Below are 26,840 nucleotides of genomic sequence, written 5' to 3'. Positions count from 1 at the left end.
CCACTCCTGTATTTGTAAAAACATGTATACCGACGTGGCTGAATGCATGCCACGCCTTTGCCTATAAAATAGTAAAGTATCGAAACGAACCATCACTAACACGGAACTGTTATAGGAATCAAAGGTCGTGCCGACTATAATTTCTAAAACATTACAGTATCTTAAGGTATCCGGTATCAGCGTTCTGAACTTCTGACCATCATTTTTCTTTTTGTCATTGCGTACTAAGACCCCTGTAGAACCGCCATCCTGTTACAAATGACCCACACTGACACAAAATTTCGTAATATTTTATATTAGAGAATCTTAACATAAAATATTATACATAGTATCTTCACCGTGTGTGACGCGCTTTACAGTTGCAAATGATCTACATAATATAAGTTATATTTCAATCTATATAACGAGGATATTTAGATATTAATTTGTTATAATTTAACTCAAAAGTCAAAACTAATCGACCGTTCTTAAAATGTAGGTAAGCTTAGGGCGCTTATACGTTTTTTTGGCGTAAAAATCTAAGATTATGTTATATTTGTATACGTAGTATATTATTATTAGTCTGTGGTTATATGTATTATATTTACATAACTAACCCTATAGATATTCCGTCTAAGCTAAAGAATATAATATATGTATTACCTAAATTTTCCAATAATTCATCGGAACGGGTCGAATGAATATATTCCTTTTACTATGCAGTGATAAAGAACCACAGACATAAAGAACAAAAAAAATTAGCGAAATCGGTCCAGCCAGAGTGTTATAGCCGAGTTAAGGGAAATTATGAATGCATCAAAATCAGTCCAGTCGTTCTCAAGTTTTAGCGATTAAACAGACAGGCGACAGCAGTTGATCCCTACTAATATTATAAATGCGGAAGTAACTCTGTCTGTTAAGCTTTCCCGCATAAACCTCTCAACCGATTTTGATGAAATTTGGCACAATCTTTAGACCCTCAGAAAGACCATAGGCTACCTTTTATTGCGAAATATGTACCACGGGCGACGCCGGGGCGGACCGCTACTATATAATAATTAGCTGCTGCCTGCATTTTAACTCGCTTATGTCATTATTTAAATTATCATTAAGTTTATGTCTTTCACGTACAGGCACAGCGATTTGATATGAATTTATACCCGTCCGTTAAAATGTAGAAGCCCTTCTGGCCAGCATTGAGAGACACCACACAAAAAAAATGAATTATATAGTTTTACCACAGATAATCACTACATAGTATAAAACAAGGTCATTTTCTCTGTCCCTATGTCCCTTTGTATGCTTAAATCTTTCAAACTACGCAACGGAATTTGATGCGGTTTTTTTTAATAAATAGAATGATTCAAGTGGAAGGTTTTAGTATATAATTTATTAGGTTTAAGTCAAAGTGGGCGAAGCCGCGGGCGGTAAGCTAGTATAATATATACAAGTTTTGCCACATTAAAACATCTCATGATTCGCTCCGGAATTTCTAAATTATGATCAAACATGATGACAATGTTAACTTTCTTTATCCACGCGAGAGTGAAGCTAGTAGTATAATAAAATAGCACTGAAAACAGGGTTGGCTTGTTGTGTTTATGATAATAAAGTAAAAGAAACCAGATCTAATTATTTTACACTGAGTTATAGGTCTTTTAAGTACTTATCAGAATATTATAATGAATAATAAGTTTTAGTGCAATCCACTCTTAAATTAATCTCTTAATTTTAAGTTTAGGCGAATAAACTAATATTTTGGCGTTATCAAACAGTGTAGGATGAAATAAAATAAAAAAAGCAAGTGAAGTTGAAGAATCATTTATTTTATAATTGTCACTTATCGCGTACACAAGCGACCGAAGCCTTTCATAGCTCAATTGACTTTGGCATGAATTACATCATTTTTGTGCAAGCCGGCGCCGCGGGCCGGCGCTAACACGCCGATACTATAAGCGTTCTATTGGAAACAAGGATAATCTCGAAAAACTTACAATTTCTAAATATAAAAACCGCAATTTAGACAAAAATAAAATCACTGGTTTACTTAGTATAGAGGACCGTTTACAATTCCTTAACAAATAATCCGTAAATGGACGTTATGACGATTGCATGATTTTTACAATAAATTCACAAGTTTCTAAGGATGGTAATTATAATAGGTATGTCCACATTAAAGTTATTAAGTGTCTAAATATTTTTATACATTTTTCTAATTAAATTTATTAGTCATTAGTATCTTAAAATCACCAATTGTCATAACGTACCGATAAATAAAAGGTAACAAAACAAATATCGTGAACTACAGTGGAGTGTAACAGACGGCGCATTTTTTTCATTTGATTATTAAAATATAAATAACTTGCATCACAAACGAAATAAAAACTATAATTACATAAAAAAGTTAGTAATTTATTCGTACACATACATAAATTAACATTCAAGAGACTCATTTCATACATAAGTTAAAATAACAAAAGATGGGTGATTGAAAATTCACAAATAATTCCTAACTGGTGTTAAAAATGCATTTGCAATAATTATAACTACTAGTATATTATGTACTTCTTTGCCTATATATTGAACCTATCCGTGTATTATATAGAAATATTATACCGATAACAAGCGATAGTTTCCAAACGCCGCAGAAATAAACATTTTTCTAGTATTGTGCAAATAATTTTTAACACCAAGCGCACATTAAAAATTCAATTGAAAATATAATAATTATAAATAACAACACGATGGTGAAAAATAACTGTTTTACATTATTTTAGCGAAGAAATTCGCAAAAAAAAGTTCCCAAAACAGCATGTTCCACGGCAGTCGTGTAACAAATTCGGATTTCAGCTAAATCGTATGAAACCTCAGTAAGTACGCATCGCTTCAACATACATTACATTAAGGGCTGATTTTTCAATCCTTGGTTAAAATTTATTCATCGAATAACGCATTAAACTACCATTTCAAAAATATAATCTAATTGTCCGTATTTGACAGTTTACAGGTGACATTTTAAAATGTTCGTGTAATACTTTATTGGACGGATAAATTTTAACCAAGGATTGAAAAATCGGCGCTAAACGAAATAAATATTTATTCAATTCAATATCTATAATAATAGTCTAATCATATTAGCATAGGATCGAACATTCCAGAATTTCATACAATAAATACATCATGAGTAACAGCTGTACAGTCCATATCGCCGCGGATATGAAAGACAGACGTGAGACGGCATGCACACTAATAATACTCGAGATTAATAAAATTGGAATATAAATTTCGAAATAATAAACTAGATCGCCGCGAACGTCTAAGATCTAATCGAATCACAATAAATTCTATAACTATGTGTAACCGCGCGACTGTCGCTCTTGCGGACGCGTGCCGTTCTATACATAATATCAAATAAAACTGTCATGTTTAAATAAATTATACAAAGTGAGATGTAACAACTACTTTACTGACATCTAACACAACATTTGAATCTATAAAATTTAACTAACCTCCCCCTTATTGATTTTTTAACCCATTGAGCCCCAAGCGGCCCGTTCGGTCCAGACACAATAGATTTTCTATTGTGGTTCCGGGGCCTAAGTTATTAAAAAAAAATACCCAAAAAAAAGCTACAATTTAGTGCACGCGTCCGCACTAACGAGCGCTGTGATTGGTCGGCCACACTAGCGCTATAACTGCACGTCGAGCTTGCGCAACGCCGCGCGGAACGACTCGAGCGACGAGCGCAGCGTGAGGCAGAACCCGCGCGACGCCGGGATCAGCGGGTAGTCCGGGGGGTCCGCGGGGGTCGCGGGGTCGGCGGGGTTGATGGGGTCGTTCGATAACGCCGCTAACCCCTCCAGCCGGCGGCATAGAGCGGGGCCGGCACCGCGTAAGTGTTGCACTACTTCGTTGTGGAAGGGCTCTGGAGGGTTGAGCGCCATTCGCGTCATTGACTGGACGAGCTTGAGCAGCACCATCTCGTTGTACATGCGCGAGTTCTCCTTGCCTTGTTGGGTGCCTGTGTATACACATGATATGTCAATTAAAAAATTACAGACTTTTCTCCATTCATGCATTGTGCACTTTATTTAACATTGAATGTTGATTTATCTACACAAAATTATTTTTTTCTGAAACAGGTTTTCTTTGATAATAATCAACTTCACTTTACTACATACGTTAATGTACAATTAAAAGCTTTAACGGATAGTTAAAAATAAAAGATTGTTTAAATATCTATCTCTTTTTTATGTTAAGCACAGGTGAGGTATCGTAATAAATTATATTATAGAGCGATTAAATTCACTCACCCTTCTGCTTCTCATACCCCGCCTCATTGAAGTAGGGCTCCGCGTTCAGTATGAGCCCCTGCAGCGACACGATGACCTGCAGCAGCGAGCTGTCCTTGCCCCACACCTCCACGCCGCGGCCCGACCACGTGCCCAACAGGGACACGCATACCTACATACATATAAATATTTTTTTTTATAAATTTATAAATAGAAAATTCGATCACAAGGCGGGACTCGAACCCGCATTTCACGCCAGTATACTTTGGTAGAAGATCCGAACATAAGTCAACCTTCACCGGCGTGATAATAGAATGAGACCAATTTTATAATAAATTTAGTCTATTAAAAATGTATAAAAATGGGTAACGCCGGTGAAGGTCGACCTATATTTGGATCTTAGACCATTTATAAAGCATTTAAATGCCATAAAACCAAAAATATCAAATTCAATATTTTTTTCAAAAAAATTAAAGCAAGAATAAAAAAAATGTTCAACTGTTTTTCTTTATGCAACGTTTTCGAAAGACAATGTTTTAAATTTCTTGACCTGATGAATATCACAGTAACCGTAAAAAGTACCATACAAAAAGTACCATAGTAACAAACCTAGCATCGGACGGCGGACTTGTAAAAAGTTGTGATGTTGAAAATTCGCACTGTGAATAATAATGATAGACGTAGCACACATGTAAATGCGAGTATTGTGCGCATGTGTGAGTGAAGAGAATGCCTACAAATGTCTATTTCTAAACCTGTGCATCTCGATAAGTATACGCATATATTGAGATGTATTGGCGAACGCCGCTAGGCTGCAGTTCGTGCGTGTGCGCGAGCCGCGAGTTTTCTCTTATTCGTAACTTGGAAACGCGTCACTTAGTAGTACAAATCTGCCTATAGGAGCAGTACAACTCTGCCCATAGGAGCAGCACAACTTCCCCCATATGAGCAGTACAACTCTGCCCATAGGAGCAGTACAAATCTTCCCATAGGAGCAGTACAACTCTGCCCATGGGAGCAGTACAGCCCTGCCCATAAGAGCAGTACAACTCTGTCCATTGGAGCAGTACGTCTCTACCCATGAGAGCAGTACGACTCTGCCCATAGGAGCAGTACAACTCTGTCCATTGGAGCAGTACGTCTCTGCCCATGAGAGCAGTACGACTCTACCCATAGGAGCAGTACATCTCTGCCCATGAGAGCAGTACAACTCTGCCCATAGACCACCAGCTGCCGTACCTTGCCGTCCTCGTACAGGTTGGGGTTGAGCCGGTCGCTGCAGTACGAGTGGTAGTGGCACAGCGGCGGTGCCCGCGGGTACTCCCCGCCGAGCTGCACGTCGAACACGAACAGCCCGCCCTCGTACGGCGTGCGCGAGGGGCCCGCGATCATCACCGACAGCAGGTCGATGCGGTCCTCGTAGCCGCGCACCCACACCTGAGTGAACGATAATTACATTAAAGAGTATATACAAACAGAAAACTGATAGTACTGAAAACGAAAGAAGAAGAATTTATCGTCGTCAACACCTATAAATGAGTAGCAAAACAAAAACATCTAAAATAACTAATTCACAACCAAAAAAAAAGACGGGTTGCACTCCGGGAGTGCCGGCAGAAGTGAAAACTTGATTATTAACGTTGAGCATGTTTAATATTTTGGAATGGTATCCGTCTTATACTTTTTCGATCAGGTCACGTGTCCTGACGCGAGTTTAAGATTTTATACCCATTACAGAAAAAGTGCTCAACGCCGTTAAAGAAGTTTTCACTTCAAAAACTATTATAAATTATTTATTTTACATACAGAAAACAGACAATTACGAGATATTGGAAAACAGGATTCAAAAATGAATAGTCGCGAGCTATAGAAAACTTGGTCCTTCGAGCAGGATTTTTGATATTTTTAAGTATGTGTAGGATATTCATACAAAGAATGAATTGCAATAAAGTTATTAGTATATTCAATTGCTTGCTTTAAAAATAGAGCTATAAAATTTATCTATGTGTAGGATATTCATACAAAGAATGAATTGCAATAAAGTTAAATTAGTATATCCAATTGCTTGCTTTAAAAATAGGGCTATAAAATTTCTCCTATCACATTTCCAAACAAATCACACTAACCCCAGGCGGTAAATCGCTCTTCAACAATTTAATTTCCCTCTTGACCGCCGAGTAGAAAGTCCTAGGTTCACTCGGCTGCAGTAGGGACAGTCTAAAGCGATGATTCGCCGGCGCAGACTCTAGTACGCAGAAACCTTCACCGCCATTTTCTGATTCGCTTTCACCAAGCACTTCCGTGTCTATGTCCCCTTCGGCTGTTGCGAGCGGCGCGGTTTCGGGCACTGAAGCTGGGAAATACGATTTAAAGTTAGAGACGCTAAATAAACGTAAAATGTAGTTTCAGACGTTAAAAATAAATCAAGAGAAAAAACTCAATCACCTATTTAAATTATTCGGAAATTAAGGATTAGATGAATTCTACAAAAAGGTTAGGTTTTCCAGGGTTTTTTAATTGTAAATTGCAGTTATAGTTGTTTCTATCATCCACATTGCTAAACTTTATATATTATTGGCACTTATACAATACGTCAATTTATAAATTTTCAACCTTCAATGCGAAGAAATGTGCCATTTTCCAATATGCCTTTGGACTTTGTCTTGTGTTTGTTATTTTAGTCGTGTCCCACATATTCTACCGTATAATGATTTATTACACTCCTCGTCTATAGATTATTATTTTTTTGCTAAAAGTACTTACTTTCAAACTTAGCGGCAGCCGCTTCTTTATTTTCCTCTTCCTTTTGTGCCTCTTCAATTTCCACGTCATCCGTCACACAGATAACAAGAGATCCAAATTGACTGTAATAATGACAATTTTAATGCAATAATTACAATAATACGTGCATTTTTCCCTGTATGCTGATAACATAGAAGGCAAATACTTTTATTCTTCATACAATTTCAAGATATAGCGAAGCTCCATCATTATACATACATATTTTATACTATCTTCACAGTAATAAACTTACCAAAACATAGTATTTATTATGATTGCTGACTAGCTAGTCGTGTTAAACCATTTGAAAATATCCAAATTGGTATATAATTTAAAAAAAAAGTGTCGCAAATACGAAGATATTAAAGTGAATAGGTACTATATCACATTCTGAGGGGGATATAAAATCTATCTATATATCTGAGCATATAAAAATGTAATTTCTCAATGAACAAAATCAATTTTATTATGTTTACCCAATATATCTCTACGTAATATTATTATAGCCTATAGGACCCATAACATGAATGCTGAAAACAGTTGCAGAAATGTTACCATATACAAAAATGTGTAACAAGACTTATAGCGCATAACTTACATTAAACAAATGTAAATATATATGCTAAAATGTACCTAATGACAAATTTATTTAGAACACAGAGAAATTATGATACCACTTTACCAGTTCCCAAATAAACAAAACTTCTAACTACTAAACAAATATAAAAAGTGTAGTGTCCATGTACATCTTAGAAAATTAATAAAATCGAATATGCAACTGAATGTCTACAAAAATTGAAATAAAAAAAGTGTACTAAATTGGATTTATTAAATTATTAAGTAAATCTATACGTGCTTATAATGTAAAAATGTCAATATTGCTCTTTGAAAAGCAATTTAGAAATAAATTAATGTTAATTTTGATTATAAGATTCTTTATTATTCACTATGAAATGGTTACAATTCTCAATTCTATTTCCAATACTATTTTGGAATAAAATTTCTATTACTATTAAAAAAGAAAACTAGTAAATGACAAAGGTCTACACGCATTATTTGTTTAATATAAGTAATGCGACGCCATGATAAATATTAATTTAAATTTAATATGAATAATTATTTACAAATTAGCAATTTTAGGTGATAATGTGTATATATATTTAAATTTGCACGACACAATTTGCAAGGCACATATACTGAGATTACTGAGTATAGAACATAACAAAAAAAACATAATAGCAAATAAAGACAGATGCAAGATGAAACTTGTACATATTTTTATATATAAGAGCGTATACGCACTATGCGGGTAGCCGCATTGCGGGTAGCCGTCCGGCTGACCGCAAGCACAATTATGTACGTAATATTCATTTCTATGCGCACTGTGCGGTCTGCGGTTGCGTACATAATTGTGCTTGCGGTCAGCCGGACGGCTACCCGCAATGCGGCTACCCGCATAGTGCGTCTACGCTCTTAAGGGCCGATTTTTCATTGCTAGGATAAAACTTATTCGTCGAATAATGTATAAAACTACCATTTTAAAAACGTATTCTAATTGCCCGTATTTGACAGTTTATATGACATTTTAATATTATCGTGTAATACTTTATTGGACGGATAAGTTTTATCCAAGAATTGAAAAATCGGCCCTTAGATATTTAGATGATCAGACTTCCAATTCTTGATTATAAAATACCAACATATTGTTGGAACAAAAGCTTAAAAAATGCTAAAATATACATTTTTGATGTTATAATTTTCAAAAAGGTGATATTTCAAAAAAATGTACAAGTTCGACCATACAAACACAAAACAGGGGTATTGTGGATAACGAAAAAACAAAATGTAAAAGCTCACACTGAAAAGTGGTAGGGTAACTTCTCTTCGCTCCTATTTCGCTTTTCCATTAAGCCGTTAAGGAATTCGGCCAACTGTTCGGGCCTTCGCCTGCGGGAAAATAAATATTTATGTACCTCATTGAAATAATGGTTTATATTGGTTGATATGTTTGTTTGATCATCTCAATAGATGACATGGGATACCCTTACATAAAACAGAGTAAAATAAATTCGATTGCTCTGGCGAAAGACGCGGGTTCGAATCCCGACTTGTGATCGATTTTTTCTACTCTTTAAAATATATAAAGCATTTGAATGGTATAAAACTAAATATAAAATGTAATTATTTTACATACATCTTCCATATAGTGCGCGATGATGATGGTGTTTTAGCCTATGTTGTTTTTAATACGTAATTAGTTGATTAGAATACAAGTTAATGATCGGATGGTACAATTTTTTAGAATATAATATGTTTGTAATCTTTTTGGACTATTTCACTGACTCTTCTCAAGTCAAGGGAATTAGCCCTTTTTTATCTTAACTAAATAACATAACATTCAATGTCGTCAATAATGAAATGTATTTGAAGGTCTATTAACAAATTTAAAGAATATGACAAAATTTGTTTTAGGTTTCGTTGTTTACCATAATATGTATTATTAAAACTTATCTATCTCAACTTATAAAAGTTATAAAACTTATAAAAGTACTTACGATTTTTCTTGTTACGCTTAATAATGAATAGTGTCAACAAATTTCCTACCACTACTTTTGAGAGCGATAACCAAACCCAAGTGTAATGGACCCTCTTCACAATGGGCAGCGTCGGCCGAGTAGAGGCAATTACGATAATGTAGAGGGCCTAAATGTCTATGTTCAGCAATCATTGTAGATGCTTATTCGTAATCTGCGTAATGGCGGCAATCATCGACGATCATGGCCCAACAGGGCCAACTCTGCCCAATGTGAAAAGGGCCCATAATACGAGACAGATAAGTTAGCGACAATGATCCGTGAATGAACGAAAGAATGAATGAATGAACGAATCTCACCGGCTGATTTCGGTGTGCGCCTTCACGAGCTGCGCGTGTATGAGCTGGCACAGTTTGTGGCACACGTTGCGTGTCGGCGCGTTCGATTCCGTCATCTTTTTTACTAGAAAAAAACAATCAGTTTCATTTGCAAGAGAATGGTGGTGCAAATATATTTATTTATTTATTTAATCATTTATTGTACCACACCATTTAACATTACAATGTACACTATTTATATTTGTATGGATGCGAGGTAAAGTACAAAAACAAATATTATTATTTTTCAAGTATTTTGTAAACTTGCATTTTCATATATTTTTCGTGATTTTTTTTTTATTTAAGAGTCGTTAAACATTTGTTACACCGCATATTCGAAATTATTTTCATGATCATTCTCCAGTAAAAGTAAGTAAAATATGTTGAAAAAAGTTACCAATAACAACTTGTGTATAATATAAATAATTACATATTTCTTACCAAGCTCACTTTCCAGGGTATTCTCTGGTTCAACATTCGCATCAGAACTCGACGCCTGCACCGAGTCCTGGTTTTGGTCTTTAGGTTCCTTTTCTATATCCACCTGTATTGACAATTGATGATGGAAAATATGATAATTAATTTTAATAGAAAAATATTACAACAAATCTATACTAATATTATAAAGAGGAAAGGTTTGTATGTATGTATGGTTTTCACGCATAAACTACTGGACCGATTTTGATGAAATTTGGTACAGACAATCTTTAGACCCTGAGAAAGAACATAGGCTACCTTTTATTGCAAAACTCCACAGTTATGTTAGCAGCCGCTACGGGCCGGCCATACTCCCCGATGTACATTGTACATATCATTGGGCGGTAGAGCGGTAGCTATCCGGCTCTTTATTCTCACTCTATACTCTATAATACGTTTATTCACCTCCATAGGCTCCACAGTGATGTTAGCGGCCGCTACGGGCCGGCCATACTCCCCAATGTACATATCATTGGGCGGCAGACCTTGCCCATCTTCCGGCGAGAACAATCGCGCAATCTGTTCGTGCACGCGAAGTTCGCCCGCACGCGGCGTGTTCGCACCGCGCTCTTTCACGCGCTCTAAAAGGCCCTGGAAATAAAACTCAAACTCAAACATTTATTTATTCAATTAGACTTCTTCGAGAAGCACTTTTGAAACGTCATTACATAATTTTAACATTTACCACCGAGTCGGAAAGCAGTTTCTATGGAGAAGAACCGACAAGAAACTCCATAGTTGCTCAAATAGTTTGAATAGCGTGTTCAACAATCAATATCAGTTCAGTTAAATCCTACTAATATTGTAAATGCGAAAGTTTGTGAGGGTGGATGGATGTTAGTTACTCTTTCATGCAAATTCTACTGAACCGATTACAATGAAATTTGGTATATAGGTAGCTGAAGACACAGAATGTGACATTTTTATCTCGGAAATCCCACTGGAATAGGAACTATGCGGGGAAATCTAGTAAATTAATTAATTATTATTAAAAAACTCTTTATTGTACAATGCATAAGAAAATTTATAATAAACATTAAACAAATATTATGTACAAGTTTACTACAAATCAACTTAGAAATTATATATTCCCCAGTAATAAAATTGCAAAACTTCCAGACAATGTAAATTCAAATATAGCTAATTGTGGCAAGTTTTTACGACTTTGGCAAGATTAAAGTTACAAAACTTACTAAAATATTGTACACTTACCAAGAAATGATCTTCATGAAAAAATGTTGTTCCCATCAACTTATCCAAAAAGCGGCAGTCTTTATAGAGGACTAATAGTTTCCGCATTATCTGGAAAAGCTGACAGATTAAATACATTCAAATATCATTTCGCAGAAATTTAGCTGTTTTTGAAAAAAAAAAAAAAATAAATAAATAGCTGTGTTATGTTTTAAAGAAAATTGTAGAATAATAATTTTGTGCCGCGTTAACTAAAACTGGCATGTTTACAGTACACTCCAGTATTATTTTTTTTATAGAGTAGGTACTAGGTACCTATATAAAAAATGAAGTTACTAACTAGTTTTATTGAAAGGGTATAATATGTCTCTAATCGCCAGTTTTTGTGTTAACCGATTTTGATGATTTTTTTTTTATTTTATTTAATTTTTATCTGGCATCTTCCATTTGGTCACATTTAATTTGTGTGTTTTAACAATTTTAAGGTGGTTTGGTTTTTTTGTTTAAAAATAATAATTAATAATAAATTACATTTTAATGTTAAGCGTTTAGTGTCAAGTGTTAAGCGTTCAGTGTTAAGCGTTTAGAGTTAAGTGTTAAGCGTTTAGTGTTAAGTGTTTAGTGCTTAGTGTTAAGTGTTTAGTGCTTAGTGTTAGGTGAGTAGTGTTAAGTGCTTAGTGCTTAGTGTTATGTGCTTAGCGTTAAGTGTTAAGCGTTTAGTGTTAAGTGATTAGTGCTTAGTGTTAAGTGCTTATTGCTAAGTGATTAGTGATAAGTGCTTAATGCTAACTGCTTAGTTCTTAGTGCTAAGTGTTAATTGCTTAGTGTTGTGTTTAGTACTTAGTGTTCAGTACTTACAGTGTAATAAGCACTGCTTATTGTCGAGCCAATTTAATAGGCAACATTTGACGTCTATCAATTTTATCTTCATAGGGTGGTAACCTGCTTAAAAACATCGATTAAAGTGAATTAATCGATACGGACTTGAAACATTTGTCAATCGAACTTGAAACACATGTCAATAATTTATGATCATTTTTTTGATTTTTATTCCCAAGTAATCAATGCATTCGATTCTAGATGTCAGATTTCGATTTTTAGAGTAACGTCTCTGGTATTTAAAAAGAAAAAAGGTTTATTGACACAAAATTGTAGCGACGTCAGTTCTTTAAATCATAAATTGTTTATTATGTTTAGAATGGTTTATCAGTAAAATCAAATCCTAAAATTACTTGTATCGGTCATTATTATTATAAATACTAGCGACCCGCCCCGGCTTCGCACGGGTGCAATGCTGATCTATACTAATATTATAAAGCTGAAGAGTTTGTTTGTTTGTTTGAACGCACTAATCTCGGGAACTACTGGTCCGATTTGAAAAATTCTTTCGGTGTTAGAAAGCCCATTTATCGAGGAAGGTTATAGGCTATATTTCATCACGCTACGGGCAACAGGAGTGGAGCCACGGGGGTGAAACCGCGCGGAGCAGCTAGTACTAAATACACTACAGAAAAATTGTGAACGTTGTATAGGTATAAAAATATAGCGGCCCGCTCCGGCCTCCGGCATCGCACGGGTATAAAATACATAGCCGGGCGGCCGCAAACGCTACGTCCTGCAATTTTTAAATCTGTAATATCTTCGAAAATATTCACTTAAATCATACGGTGTAAAGGGCCATATAGATCTATATTAAATGAACAATGTATCCATGGTATTTAATTGGTTAAGGATTAATGCTGTATTGGTTAAAATCGCTTCGAAAATTAGCCATTATTTGTCGTAAAAAGTAAATGACAAAAAAAAGTTATTGTGGGTTATCCATAAGAGATAGACATATACCATCGCGGACTTTTCTGTAGACCTTTTCAATGTGTATAATACTTAGTACATTATTTTGATAAAACTCGTAGGGTTCAGCCTGCGTTTGCAATGTAAGCGGAATAAATGTAATTTTTTACGACATCACATTAGAAACCTCAAAAATAACAGTACTTCTCCACTACTTAATGGATCTTATTATACATATAAACCTTCCTCTTGAATCACTCTATCTATTAAAAAAAACCGCATCAAAATCCGTTGCGTAGTTTCAAAGATTTAAGCGTACAAAGGGACATAGGGACATAGGGACATAGGGACAGGGAAAGCGACTTTGTTTTATACTATGTAGTGATGTAATCGTAATTGAAAAAAGTTAAGCAAATGTGCAGTTCTAACAAAACGAAATATCATGTTATTCTATGACGTCGTTACTAGGTTACGTTGTTGAATTTTGTTGAACTGTCAAATGTTGCCTATTAAAATGGCTCTACTATAGTGTTAAGCATTTACTGTTAAGCGATTAGCGTTAAGTGCTTAGCGATAAGTGTTAAGTGCTTAGTGTAAAGTGTTTAGTACTTAGTGTTAAGAATTTAGTTTTAAACGTTTAGTGTTTAGCGTTTAGTGTAGTGTTAAGCGTTAAGTGTTTAGTGCTTAGTGTTAAGTGTTTAGTGCTTAGTGTTAAGCGTTTAGTGTTCAATGTTCAGTGTCGTGTACCCACCTCCTGCGTCTGCAGCGTCGGGTGCTCGGCGAACATTCGCTCGAGCCGGCGCATCGCGATCCGGCCGCGCTCGATGTGCGCCGCGACACGGGGCTCGAGCAAACGCGGGATCGAGCCTACGCGTATCTCTGTTGTTTGTGTTTCTTCTTTGGCTGGGGTTGTCACTGGGGATGGAGAGATATTTGATTATTTAATGGCATTTAACAAGATATTTTTATTGGACAGATTTAGAAATTTTGCCTTTTCTTTATATAAATAAATATTTATCTGTATATTCTTTTTTAGAATCGTAAACTATGCATTTGATCATGTGATGAACTTCAGCAGAGTGTAGTGAATAATCTATGAGATTTATATGTTGGTACGACCAATTTTCAACGGCTTATCACAGACGAAGACTGGCACAGCTAGTTGTTCAATAAAATACATCAATTTTTTTTTAAAGTTGACAGGATGATCGTTCACTCTTAATTTTTTTAGTTCTATCCTTACATAATCCTGTACCATTTTTGATGACTTACATGTTGGTGGTAGATCCTCTCCTCAGACTCAGACCCTTCTGAGCCCCATAGCCCACCGTCTTGAATCGTATTTACCCACCTATTACAGCTATAAAGGCAAGTAAACACTTACATGTGGGTGGTAGATGGTCTCCCGGTGTCGAGGGCGCGTCTGGTGTGCGCGCGTCTGCGTCGTGCGCAGAACTCTGCGTCTCCCACGAGTCCTCAGACGCAGACCCTTCTGAACCCCATAGCTCACCGTCTTCTGAGTCGTATTCGCCCACCTATAGCGGGAAATATTATTACGGCAGGACCATTAATCAATAATCATAAAAGTATATAATTTATTCACGTAAATGTAGGTCTATGCGATAAATTTTAAACCAAGAAAAAGGACAGGAAAATAATAAACCTCAACAAAGAAGCAAAGGGTGAGCTTTAATAAATTTAAAAGTAGGTAAGAACTTCAAAATATTTCTTTATGAAACCTACCTTGTACAGATCCTGTGGCCAGCACATGCTGGTATGTCCATCGACCCACCAAACCTTCACGCGACCTGACGGAAAATTGTCTATGACCTGTAAACAGAAATACGTAGTTAAAATATAATCGAATTTTTTTTTTTCTAAAAAGTGTAGATCAAAGACTTACGTACCTAAGACATACTAGTAAAGATAAGTGGTATAAGATATCTGGATTGTTTTTCTCTATATAATTGAGATTTTTGAGTTAAAAAGCAATGTGATTGAAAAATGTAGCAACTATGAAATAGCGGAATATGTAATTTTTCAAATTTTAAAATTAAATAACTATTTTCTTCTTCTTTACCTGTCCAGCAGTACAATTAGCGTCTTCGCCGGTGAAGTTGGCAACCCTGATAACTACCGTGCCGGGTCGGTACTGGAAGTCCGGGTGGTCCTTGAGATCGTACACGCTCATCTCGCTTTCGCTTATCATTTGTGGTCTAGGAATGTTATAAAAATAAAGTCAATTAAAAAATATTTAAATAGAATTTTGTGAAAGAATAGAGAATTACATTCTATAATTTGAACAATACGCTTTTCCAATGTCTCAGCAAATTTGCACATTTTTTTTCATATTACAAAACGCTTTGATTGTATTCACACTTAAAATTTATAGTGCATTATCACTATGTATGTGCCTAATATACATAAACTATTGTTTATTTCATTATTGCTCCTGTATTGTGGTATCAGATACAGAAACAATAAGCAAACTAAATAAAATTTAATAATTAATTTAAAATAATTAACTTTTAAATATGTATAACAAAAAAACACGCATAATCTCATGAAATTATTGTATTGTTACCAATCCTTGATACGTGTACAGAGTTTGAATTAAATCTGTCCGTTTAAAGTGGGGTAAAAACAAGTATAAAGGACTCGGTTACATATGAACATACAGGTAAAACTAAAAAAATATATTTCTTTAGAATACATAATAGTACTCACACAGGGTCATCAGCGCTGGTGTAAGTGCGATACCAGTGCACGATGGCGGTGCGCCCGTGGTGGTCCACGCGCTGCACCACGCCGTACTCGCGGTGGATCATCTGTTACCCAACAAATATATCATTATTTTGAGTAAACACTTTTTATTAACCCATTGAGCCCCGAACTGCCCGATCGGTCCACGACACAATAGATTTTCTATTGTGTCTGTGATTCTGGGGCCTGAGTTATTAATGAAATAATAGATTTACTTAGCGAATAAAAGCTTAATATTATTTAGGTATTTTGAATCAACTCATAGTTAATCCGCTCTCCCTTTAGTGGAACTGCAAAATATTCGAATAATACATAATCTATTACATCTTGAAAACAAATATTTTATAGATTTTAGGACATTGGACATGCAAATTAAATTGTGTTTTGTCACCTTTGATTCAATAACTTTTAAGCTATTTAAAATTTAAATTATAGAAAAAAATATTGAGGACCAAAACTGCAGTTTGTTTTATTATTCCCTTAGAATTAAAAAAATATTTTAAGGGGTAATAAAACCCATTTATATTACGCATTTATGGGGACATATAAATACATCAAATAATTACATTATTCTCTTCCCGATTAGCAGCGCCGTTCACAACGAAGTCTCCCGGGAAGCACTCCTGACCGTCCAGGTGGTGAATCGGATAGAGCTGCGTTGATGGTATGCCCATTTCTATCGTTCCGTCCTGTAAAATAAATTTCATTTAGGTCATGATGGAATAAATATAGGAATTTTCTTGCCGGTGGCAGCACATACGTTACTTAGGTAATTGACACGCGCCGTATGTACCCGTAGTAGTTAAACGTCATCGAAGCGGTTGCACGAAGCTTTGTCTTTGTTCGTCATCTTTACTCATGTGCAGTCATTACGATGCAGCCACACGATGTCTGTAATTGGACACCGCAATTGCCACCTACCCACGCACTTACCACATGACGTTATCGCGGCTGGTGCTTTACTTGTAGTAGTTAAACGCGATCGGTGTGGTTGTCACGTGCAGTTGCTCTGCTGTAGCCGCACGTTGTCCACAAGATGGGGTCTCCCCACACCCCACCCCACGCACCTGCCAGTGCCACACGACGTTAGCTTCGCTAGCTTCAAAAGTTTAACGCGATCGCACGTTTGTCACGTGCAGTTGTTCCAATCCAGCCGCACGGTGTCCACAAGTGCGGTCTCCCCCCACCCCCGCACGCACCTGCCACACGACGTTGGCGCGGCTGGCGGTGTGCAGCGTCTCGACGACGACGCGCTCGTTGCGGCGGGGCGGCGGGGCGGGCGGCGCGCGGCGCGGGGCCCGCTTGAGCCGCTTGCCGCGCAGCAGCCGCACCGCCAGCTGCGGGGACCGCTTGCCGCGCCCCGACCCCGACGCGCCGGAGGAGCAGCGGGAGGACCACGTCGCGCCGCTGGTGACAATACCATGATGCGGTTATAGCAAATCTTAATATATATATATATATATATATATATATATATATATATGTTATAGTCAAAGTCCGATACACAGTCTCTTCGCGGAAGGACTGGTTTATCCTAGGTTTGGCCAAAGCCATCAGGCAATCCCCGAAATACATTTCAATTTCGCCCTTTGCCTGAAGTATTTTTAGTCAAACCCAGGAGCTCCTAACTTTTCAGTCAAACGTCGAAAGTAAATTATTCTGTTTCGGTTTTGGCCTAGTCAATCCTAGAAGCGACTGCAATTCTCGGTCAAACGTTGATCTGAACATGTTTAAACAGGTTCATAATGTCTCTCGCGGACCGCGGTGTTCCGACTAGGAATGGGTCGTCGACGCATTTTTCATTAATGCCTCACCATGTCAGAAAAATGATTAATTTGTCACTTTAATTACCTAAGAAATTATTAAAACAATTAACATTAAAGTTAATGCCTCACCATGTCAGAAAAATGATTAATTTTTCAATTTAATTACTTAAGAAATTATTAAAACAATAAACATCAAAATTTTAAAAATGTTATTTTTTTATACTTAATCTTATACAAACTAACCTCCGTATATTCCAAAGCATTTATTTATTTATTTTATACTTTATTGCACATCGTACAAAAGGCGGGCCTAATGCCACACGGCATTCTCTCAAAGCATCTCAAATATAAAAGTGAAAATCACGTAAGCTGACCAATCAGGTGTCAGAACTGGCAGAGTTAAGCGGTTCTTAAGACTTGAAAGCTGCTTAAATGATAAAATGCTTCCAAATATACGAAGATAAGACACTTCATACCTATATCGGAGTTTGACTCGTCAAACCCCGATTTAATAAAATTGTGTTTTGACGTTTGCCTGACCAAATTAGTCTCTCCCAGGTTTGACGAAAATTGTTTAGTCAAAGGCCGAAAATTTACATTTGTTTGGGCTTTGACTAAGTCATTCAGTCTGACCTGAGGATTGACCAGTCCAACCTAGGAGCGCCGGAGCTTCGGAGTTTGCCTATAACATATATATACATGTAGGTACCACGGGCGAAGCCGGGGCGGACCGCTAGTAGGTATATAAATACTAATAGCGGGAGGAACACGTCGCCCCGCTGTACATTACAATACACATGGTGATGTTTTCAACCGATAGATGACTTCCGAAACTATGTGGAATTTCGAAAAATGTTGAAAGGGTGATTTGGATGAAAACTATAACTGCATATTGAAAAATTTATACACTCACCGGCACGGAATCTTGGCCACTTACAAATTTGCCGATAAAAAAAGTTTGAAGTGTTTTTCACGGTTTTTTTGTATGCAGATATGTTAACTTATTATTTGTTTAATTTAATGGTAAGAAATCATTAAGTTTGAGAATTATCTTTTACCACTTTTTAAGAGTTACTCGAAATTTGTGATTTGTGCTGTTAAGCCGAAGTTACGAATTGTTCGTTTTAAACTTTTTTCGATAACGTTTATGCCGTTTTAAGATATTGTTATTATTGTACTATAGTCAATGATCATAACAAACAATAAAAAATGCCGTTAACATCTGCACAACCTGCTCAGGCCATCACAATGTTAGACCAATGACTGCCGCAACATAAAGTACCTAATGTACAGTACGTACCACGTTCAGCGATGCACTGTGCATGGAGGAGATACCAGGAGACTGGCAGCTCCACATGCAGACCAGAAAATGAAGGTGTGAGGTGCACATCAGCTCGAGAAGACCCGTTTATTGTTCAAGAGATACTCAAAAATGGCTTTCTGAGTTTATGAGATACGCCACCGGCTCTAAAACACCAGGATAATGAATGTGAGTGAGCAATCGATGAGAAGACTAATGAAGGAAGTTAATTTGAAGGTTTGCAGACCAGCATGCCGTCCAGAACTCCTCAGACATCACAGAGAAGCACGTCTTCGTTTTGCACGAGAATATGAAAACTGGACCCACAGCCAGTGCGCTCGTGAAGTGTTCACAGATGACTGCTAAGGCACTTTACGAGCTTCTGATAGCCAAGAGTCAGTATAGAGAAGACGAGAAGAGAGGTTTTCACCCATCACCACACTCAAACTGCCATTTTTCATGGAGGGTCAAAAATGGTATGGGGAGGTATAAGTTCCGATGCTCGCACGGAGTTAGTTATCGTAGATAATGGCTTAAATTTGATCAGGTACATCGAGGAAATTCTCCAGAAACATGTTCAGCCCTATTACAGGTTTATCAGTGAAGAAAATTTGCTACTAATACACTATAACGCACGTCCGCGTGTCGTACGATGCGTATAAGAGTACCTTCAAGAGGTTATTATTGAAAAATTGGAGTGGCCAGCTCCTAGCCCGGATCTTAATCCAAAAGAACACATCTGGGACATGCTTAAAAAAAACATAAAGTTCGATTTCAAACCAGCACCAATGTTAGATGAGCTTAGAAATACAGCTGGGGCCGTTTGGTACACTATAGCTCAAGTGGACATCAAAAATGTCTTCTAGAGTATGCCAGACTGGATGCAAACAGTGTTTAAGGCAAGAGAAGGAAAAAGTTCAATTTTTTTTTATGGAAACGTTCTTTCTAATTTTTATGCATTTTTTAAGAAATCATTTAAATTTCACAGGAAAAGCGTAAATTCTTGTTTAATTCATATCTACGCGGTAGTACTTCTTATAAACTTCCAATGATTACTAAAAGTTAGTAAAAACATTAAAGAAACTAATTTTGATTAAATTTTTATTGAATTTTGTAGTAGAAAATAAATAGTGTTATTTTACGCAAAAATTTGCAGTGGCCAAGATTCCGTGCCGGTGAGTGTATTTCTAGCTAGAAGCTATATAACCCGTTATGGTAATCAATAAAAAAGATATAAGTACCTATCTGTGTCACTGCCATCACTGCTGGTATTCTCCCAATTGTCTGAATCATCATCATTCAGTTGGTCCATGGTCCTGTCTCCATTTAAGAGGTTCCCATCTTCCTTCATTGGTTCTGGACTGCAAGTAAAAAAATCAAATCAAAAATCATCATTTAATTAGTAAAAAAGTATGAGGTTCACCTATTATCTCTGTTTCACTACTTGACAATGATATCCCTGTAAAATTTTATACATTATTTGTTGTGAGCGCCACATCCAGAGATTTAATTTCTCCTTTACAATGTCTATGCCCATCTCATCAGCTGAGTCTACATTATCTATGGCATTATCTATTTACCTGATCCCCGAATCGTTCTTTTCCTCCGCAGCCGTATCCTCCTGACTGCTCGTGATGGGCAGAGGCACATCACTGCTCGGTTCAATCTTGATGCGAGGACAGCTTGCGTCCGCTGTGACTCCCTCGTCAAGAGATTCTAGTTTCTCCTCTACAATGTCTATGTCCAAATCACTTTATTCTACATTATCTATTTACCTGATCCCCGAATCGTTCTTCTCCTCCGTAGCCGTATCCTCCTGACTGCTCGTGATGGGCAGAGGCACATCACTGCTCGGTTCAATCTTTATGCGAGGACAGCTTGCGTCTGCTGTGACTCCCTCGTCAAGAGTTTCCAGTCTTTCCTCTACATTGTCTATGCACATATCATCAGCTGAGTCTACTTTATCTATGTTTTTGTCTATTTACCTGATCCCCGAATCGTTCTTCTCCTCTGTAGCCGTATCCTCCTGACTGCTCGTGATGGGCAGAGGCACATCGCTGCTTGGCTCAATCTTTATGCGAGGACAGCTTGCGTCTGCTGTGACTCCCTCATCCAGAGATTCCATTTTCTCCTCTGGATTGTCCACTTCCATGTCATTCTGTGAATAAATTGTCATAATCAGACTTTCAGATTTGTCAGATGTCAGATTTTTTAGTTTGATTGAAAAATAAAAGACTTTTCTTGAAGAAGATTCTACTATTCTTAAAAAAATATTTTTTTTTTCGAATACTAGTGACGTTGAAGAGCTATTGTTGTCAAAATATGTTCACTCACTCACAGTGACATAGTATATAGCTTATTTGTGTTTACTTACTTCACCAGCTTTTTGTTTTCTATGTGACGACGCCCTCTTCTTTGGTCTGGATGGTAAGTGTTCCAATGCTGTGTCCGCTTTGGAAGATTTCTTTGTGGGGCGTGTTTGTTTTCGCAGATTTCTGAAGTATTTACCTGACAAAAAACAATATACATAAGTTAAAAATTTACCACTCATTTAAACAATGAAACAAAATTGATAGACATTGTAGGTATATTTTTAATTATAATAAATTTTATACGACTAATATAGTCTCAATGAAGTTAGCATATTTATTTTTTTAGAATGTTGAATTTTTATTAGTGCTTTTGAATAACTGTATAAATAATAATTTACGTACTCTGTTGTTTCCGCCACTGCTTTTTGCTTATGAAGGAGTCTTCTGGACCAATGGTGAGGAAGTTTCTGTCGCCAGCTTGGAGCGTGCACGGTTCAAACACATTGAGTAGTTTTAACTTCTTTAAATCATCACCTATGAAAATGTAAAAAATTAGAGGTATTTTCATTCATACTTTGTTCCAAGTACTGTAAATTGATTTATTAAACATAATATTTTTAACATAAAGAATGGATTTTACATAAATTAAAATTTTAAATAAGGTTGTTGACCAAGCCCACACTATTGTATTTTAATTAGTCATGACTAATACATTATTATGTATGTACATCTTAATACATCAATTCAGAACATATCAATATGAAATATATACAAGTAAGCATGGACGTATAAAAAAAGACGGACGCCGTATTACGAACAAACAACGTGAAGCCACCATAGTAAGCTAGTCGGCCGCCATTACGTCGTGAACTACCGACTGATTAACTGCGTCACCGTTTCACAAAAAATATTTAAAATGCCGTCTTGCGTGGTTAAATGGTGTCGCAACAGTACAATTTTAAATAACAAAACACAAGGGATTACATTCCACAGGGAAGCAAGTTATTTCTTTTATGTTTTAATGACAAAATTATTACGGCAAAATTTATAGAAAAAAATACAGCCGCCATTGTCATCAGGACAGCTGTTGCCATGGCAACATGGCACACACCCATGGATGTTTCGCCGCCATTACTAGGCTTCACTCAATGTTTAGGCGATATACCGTCCGTCTTTTTTTATACGTACATGCAAGTAAGATAAACATTCTTTATCCTACGTCTTTGCACAAATATTTAGTGACTAGGAAAAAGAAATAAGACTAGTTTCAACCACAACTTTCGAAAAAAAAATTTTTTTTAAATAAATGTTTAATTTTTTTATTATGTGACAAAATATGCTCAAACACCAATTTTTTGTTATTTTTTTCAAAATTAAACACCCATTTTGTTACATGTATTAGAAAAAATCATTAATAAAATGGTATTAACTAACCTTCAACAAAGAACTTTGGTTGTTGCGGCTGCGCAGAGTCCGCCGCGTTGGTGCACAGCGCGCGACACTGCCAGTGCACGCTCACACTCTCTGTGATAACCGCTTCCACTGTGAACTGTAACGAAACAATACTTTTTTATTGTAATTTGTCTATAAAGGTTAGGTCTTATCATAATAGCTAAAAATAATAAAATGAAGGAGAAACTCAAATTTTTTATGGTATTCTGGGTATTCTTGTAAGTTTTTTGATTATATGTAAATAATAATTAACTACTTTTTAATTTTTAATCTATTAAAAAACCGTTTTATTTATAATATGTTTCATTTTACAGGGAATGTTGTTTAAAAAATCTTAATGAATCCGATACAAACCTTATGATCGTGCATCTTGTGTTTTCGCGCAGCTTTCATCTCTTTAGTCATGTGTAGCCAATTGGCGTTATCCAATGATCCGAGGGGGCCGTACACAACCTGTCCCGGGTAGAACTCCGACGAAGAGTAGGGCGTGGCCCGGCGGCGGCGCATTGAATAGTCCTCCAATGGGCATGTGTCTAAATCGGGGTATTCTAGGCGAGATCCGTCTGAAGACACTAGGCGTAGCTTGCTGCGAACAGCCTGAGGAAGATTAAATCTTTATTTAAAAAAAAAGTATGCGAGTAGAGTTCCAGAATGGCGATAAAAAAAGATTTTATTTAAAAACATTATAATAAGGAACGTTTTAAGTTTAAGATAATCTTTTCACTCACTTTAGACGTGCCAACCCACGAATCAAGGCACACAGCAAGATCGGGTGTGAACTCTTCCAGGGGTTGCAGTCTCTCGCTTGCTACATTGGGAATCACGTGTTTCGTCCCAACGATTTGCAGGGCCGCCGTCATCTCGATGTCGCGACAGTAGCCCCGCTGCGTGTCCTTGCCGGCTATGAGACGTCGCACGACATCGCCAGGCATCAACGAACGATCCGCCAGTCCTACCTGTTAAATTGAAAAATGTTTTTGTACACTATGAAGATTGTAGACATGGCTACATATAATTTTTCTTAGAATTGCAGACACATATGTTTTGTATAATTTAATATTCTTAGTCTATGACTTAGTACATATTTGTTGGGATTAAATAGAAGGACAACAATTATTATAGTTCGATAACTAACTAACTGTAATTTTTTCTTGTGTATTCTATAACATAACTAACTTTGAAAACAATTTCATATTTGTGTAATGATTGAGTACTAAACACAATATACATCCATACCACAATACACATTATAAATGCGAAAGTGACTCTGTCTGTCTGTCTGTTACTCAATCACGCCTAAACTACTGAACCAATTTGCATGAAATTTGGTATGGAGATATTTTGATACCCGAGAAAGGACATAGGCTACCTTTTATTGCGAAATATGTACCACTGGCGAAGTATTATTTAATATAGTAATAATCTTATATATAAAAATGAATCGCAAAATGTGTTGGTAAGCGCATAACTCGAGAACGGCTGAACCGATTTCAATAATTCTTTTTTTATTATATTCCTTGAAGTACGAGGATGGTTCTTATGTAGAGAAAACGTAAACATGTACCACGGGCGAAGCCGGGGCGGACCGCTAGTCTAATATAATAATATAAGAAGCATAATAATTAATATCTTTGCAGATTTATAGTCTGTAAAATTTTTATAAAAAAGTTTCAAACGCATGAATTATAAAAATTGGGCTGAGAGCCCTTTTTTTAAACATGGTTCCTGTTTCTTAATTTCAAAATTATTATAATATTAATTAATAAGACATAATCAGCTCATCTCAGCTTCACCCGAATTGTCCTGACTTAATAACTCAATGGAATGAAGCATTGTTTACTCAAGAAAAAAGCTGTAGTTTTTTTTCAAATCGGACCTGTTTATACAGAGCGATTTCAAACTAGCACACAATGAAATATTAAGAGTTATTTTATAGTATTAATGTGGCCACATGCATAGAAAGTTTGTACAAATGATCATTATTTAACAAAAACTTACCACTTTTATGTTGTTATTTGTATGAGAAGATATTTATGTTTGTTATTTGTATGAAATATATGATTTAATCTTAACATAATTGTTATTGAAGAAGATTACTCAAGAAATGTATTGTTAGAAAAATGCGCATGCGGCCCTAATCCCATAACTGAAAAGATTATAGCAGTAATTTTGGTCTGACAGTGGGTTATACATAATATTGATTGGCCCTACTTGAGAAGTAAAAGAGGTCTAATAACTTTTCACCGTTCACACATTCAAATGTTCAGAAACGTAACATTTGCACACAGCACATTTGTAAACCTGAATGCTCTACTTCAAAGAAGTGCTTCCAAATGAATCTGAAAACCTGATCATGATGAATCTAAATCAAGGAACCTTCTCTTCTGAAGTTTGATAAATTCATTTGAAATACATGAAAGAATAATTATTTTTACTTATTAATATTTATTAGTATGATATATAAAACTACCTGACAGGTTTATGGAAAAATGTTAAGTAATTTTCTTAGCAATATGGGATCTAACAAATAATTTTGAAGGTAGTATAAATTTTAATCTCTTCTTAAATATGTGAGTACCCACTTATTTATTATCTTTAAATCTTGCAGATTCGTGTCATTAATTATTCATTGCAATAATTTCTTTGGCGAAACGACATTGAGCTCATAAAATTTAATGTTTTCCGTTAGTGAGAAGCACGCAAGAACCGAAGATACGGTTCGATAAGGATGCTGAGATTGAATACTTACTGACTTCTCCGAAACCACTCGTTCAGTGCCTGAAGGGTGCCATACGACACGAATCTCCCCTTTCTGGATAGGAGTTTCTATGTCACTTTCTTGATCGCTAGAATTTGCTTCATAGTTTTCGAGAACCAGGCCGAAGACAACTTGACCGCGGTTGTTGATTTTATACACTTCATCTTCGTAGAAATATTGAAAATCAGTTGGAGATCCTGGATTTTGCCCCGCCATATTGACGGGAATTATCTAAAGACACAAATAATTTTGTTTTTTACGTGATTAAATTCTTTCTGACAGCTGATTGTAATGTGTGGCGCATGCGTCAATAAATTAATTAATATTGCATGTTGCAACATCTAAAATTATAATTTCTTCTAAAATGGTAGTAAATTTTAGTGCTACTGTATATTTCGGTGATTAACCCTTATTCAAATTTCAAACGCGAGCCTGTGGAGGAGCTAACAAAAAAGTAAGATACGTTCCTGGGTAATTTTGGGTCGTAGATTTCAAAAATACACACAAAAAAGGGGTTAGTGGGGGGGAAGTGCCCTTTTTTCGGTGGGAAGTATATATCCCGTCATCTGTTCTCTCTTGTAAAAAGTTTGGAAAGGTGGGAACTATAGCTCCCAGTGTCCACTCCAGACATCAATATTTTAAAACACTAGTTAGTTGCCCTGACTCCACTTGTGAATTTAATGTTATCGTAAAAAATTATAAAGATCAAGTTTTTTAATAAAGGAGGTGAAAGTACTCATCAATGCAAGTTTCTTTTACTGAGGGAAGAATTCGGGAATTGAAAAATGAATGACTTCAACATAAAAATGGCATTTTTCTACAACAAAATAAAAACAATAGGTAAATACTAATGTATTGAGTTAAGATTTCTAATTATCTGATCAGGAAATAACGAATAACAATAAATAAGTTGCTTATACCAACTAAAAAAGATTTTTTAGACACACAGATTTTATATATAGAATTTCCGAATGTCGTGTGCAGTGACGAACACTGGGATGATATCTTCCCACTTAAAGACTTAATTTCAATCGACTCTACCAAGGTATATACGAAAGATTCTGGGC

At 36.1% G+C, this 26,840-nt stretch overlaps 1 protein-coding gene and 1 long non-coding RNA gene across 3 annotated transcripts in view; one reads left to right on the top strand and one right to left on the bottom strand.

Moving 5' to 3' along the window:
* LOC149906375 (uncharacterized) overlaps positions 1-26,840 on the top strand; it is a 260,872-nt gene that overhangs the window by 213,838 nt on the left and 20,194 nt on the right. The window lies entirely within an intron of this gene.
* LOC149906377 ((E3-independent) E2 ubiquitin-conjugating enzyme UBE2O) lies at positions 1,785-26,073 on the bottom strand. Of its 2 annotated transcripts, none has more exons than XM_090104479.1 (25): positions 25,765-26,073; positions 23,744-23,971; positions 23,370-23,612; positions 22,998-23,112; positions 21,966-22,097; positions 21,626-21,759; positions 21,237-21,409; positions 20,493-20,612; positions 17,385-17,592; positions 16,752-16,874; positions 16,150-16,250; positions 15,503-15,638; positions 15,166-15,252; positions 14,807-14,957; positions 14,174-14,337; positions 11,653-11,751; positions 10,846-11,031; positions 10,405-10,507; positions 9,946-10,048; positions 8,910-8,999; positions 7,035-7,135; positions 6,398-6,624; positions 5,511-5,708; positions 4,293-4,443; positions 1,785-4,000 (listed from the first exon to the last, which is right to left on the bottom strand). In XM_090104479.1, exons 1-25 carry the CDS (start codon positions 25,987-25,989, stop codon positions 3,669-3,671), a joined length of 3,930 nt encoding a protein of 1,309 aa, XP_089960605.1. In that variant the 5' UTR covers positions 25,990-26,073; the 3' UTR covers positions 1,785-3,668. The 2 variants fall into 2 exon arrangements, with proteins under 2 accessions (XP_089960605.1, XP_089960606.1); XM_090104480.1 differs by having other exon boundaries at positions 11,653-11,742.

Source organism: Colias eurytheme, chromosome 8 (assembly GCF_061535395.1).
Source record: "Colias eurytheme isolate Ceu_HAF_F1 chromosome 8, ilColEury1 Martin Lab GWU primary, whole genome shotgun sequence".
Taxonomy (NCBI): domain Eukaryota; kingdom Metazoa; phylum Arthropoda; class Insecta; order Lepidoptera; family Pieridae; genus Colias; species Colias eurytheme.
The sequence above is the reverse complement of the archived record's forward strand: the minus strand, read 5'-3'. Positions and strand labels throughout refer to the sequence as shown.

What these genes read in the sequence shown, in the direction of transcription:
- LOC149906377 (XM_090104479.1), bottom strand. Translation starts at nt 25,989, where the DNA reads ATGGCGGGGCAAAATCCAGGATCTCCAACTGATTTTCAATATTTCTAC. An exon ending in CGTGGGTTGGCACGTCTAAA is followed by an intron (nt 23,613 to 23,743) that starts GTGAGTGAAAAG and finishes AATCTTCCTCAG; the next exon opens with GCTGTTCGCAGCAAGCTACG. An exon ending in CGACGCTGCAGACGCAGGAG is followed by an intron (nt 11,752 to 14,173) that starts GTGGGTACACGA and finishes TTAATCTGTCAG; the next exon opens with CTTTTCCAGATAATGCGGAA.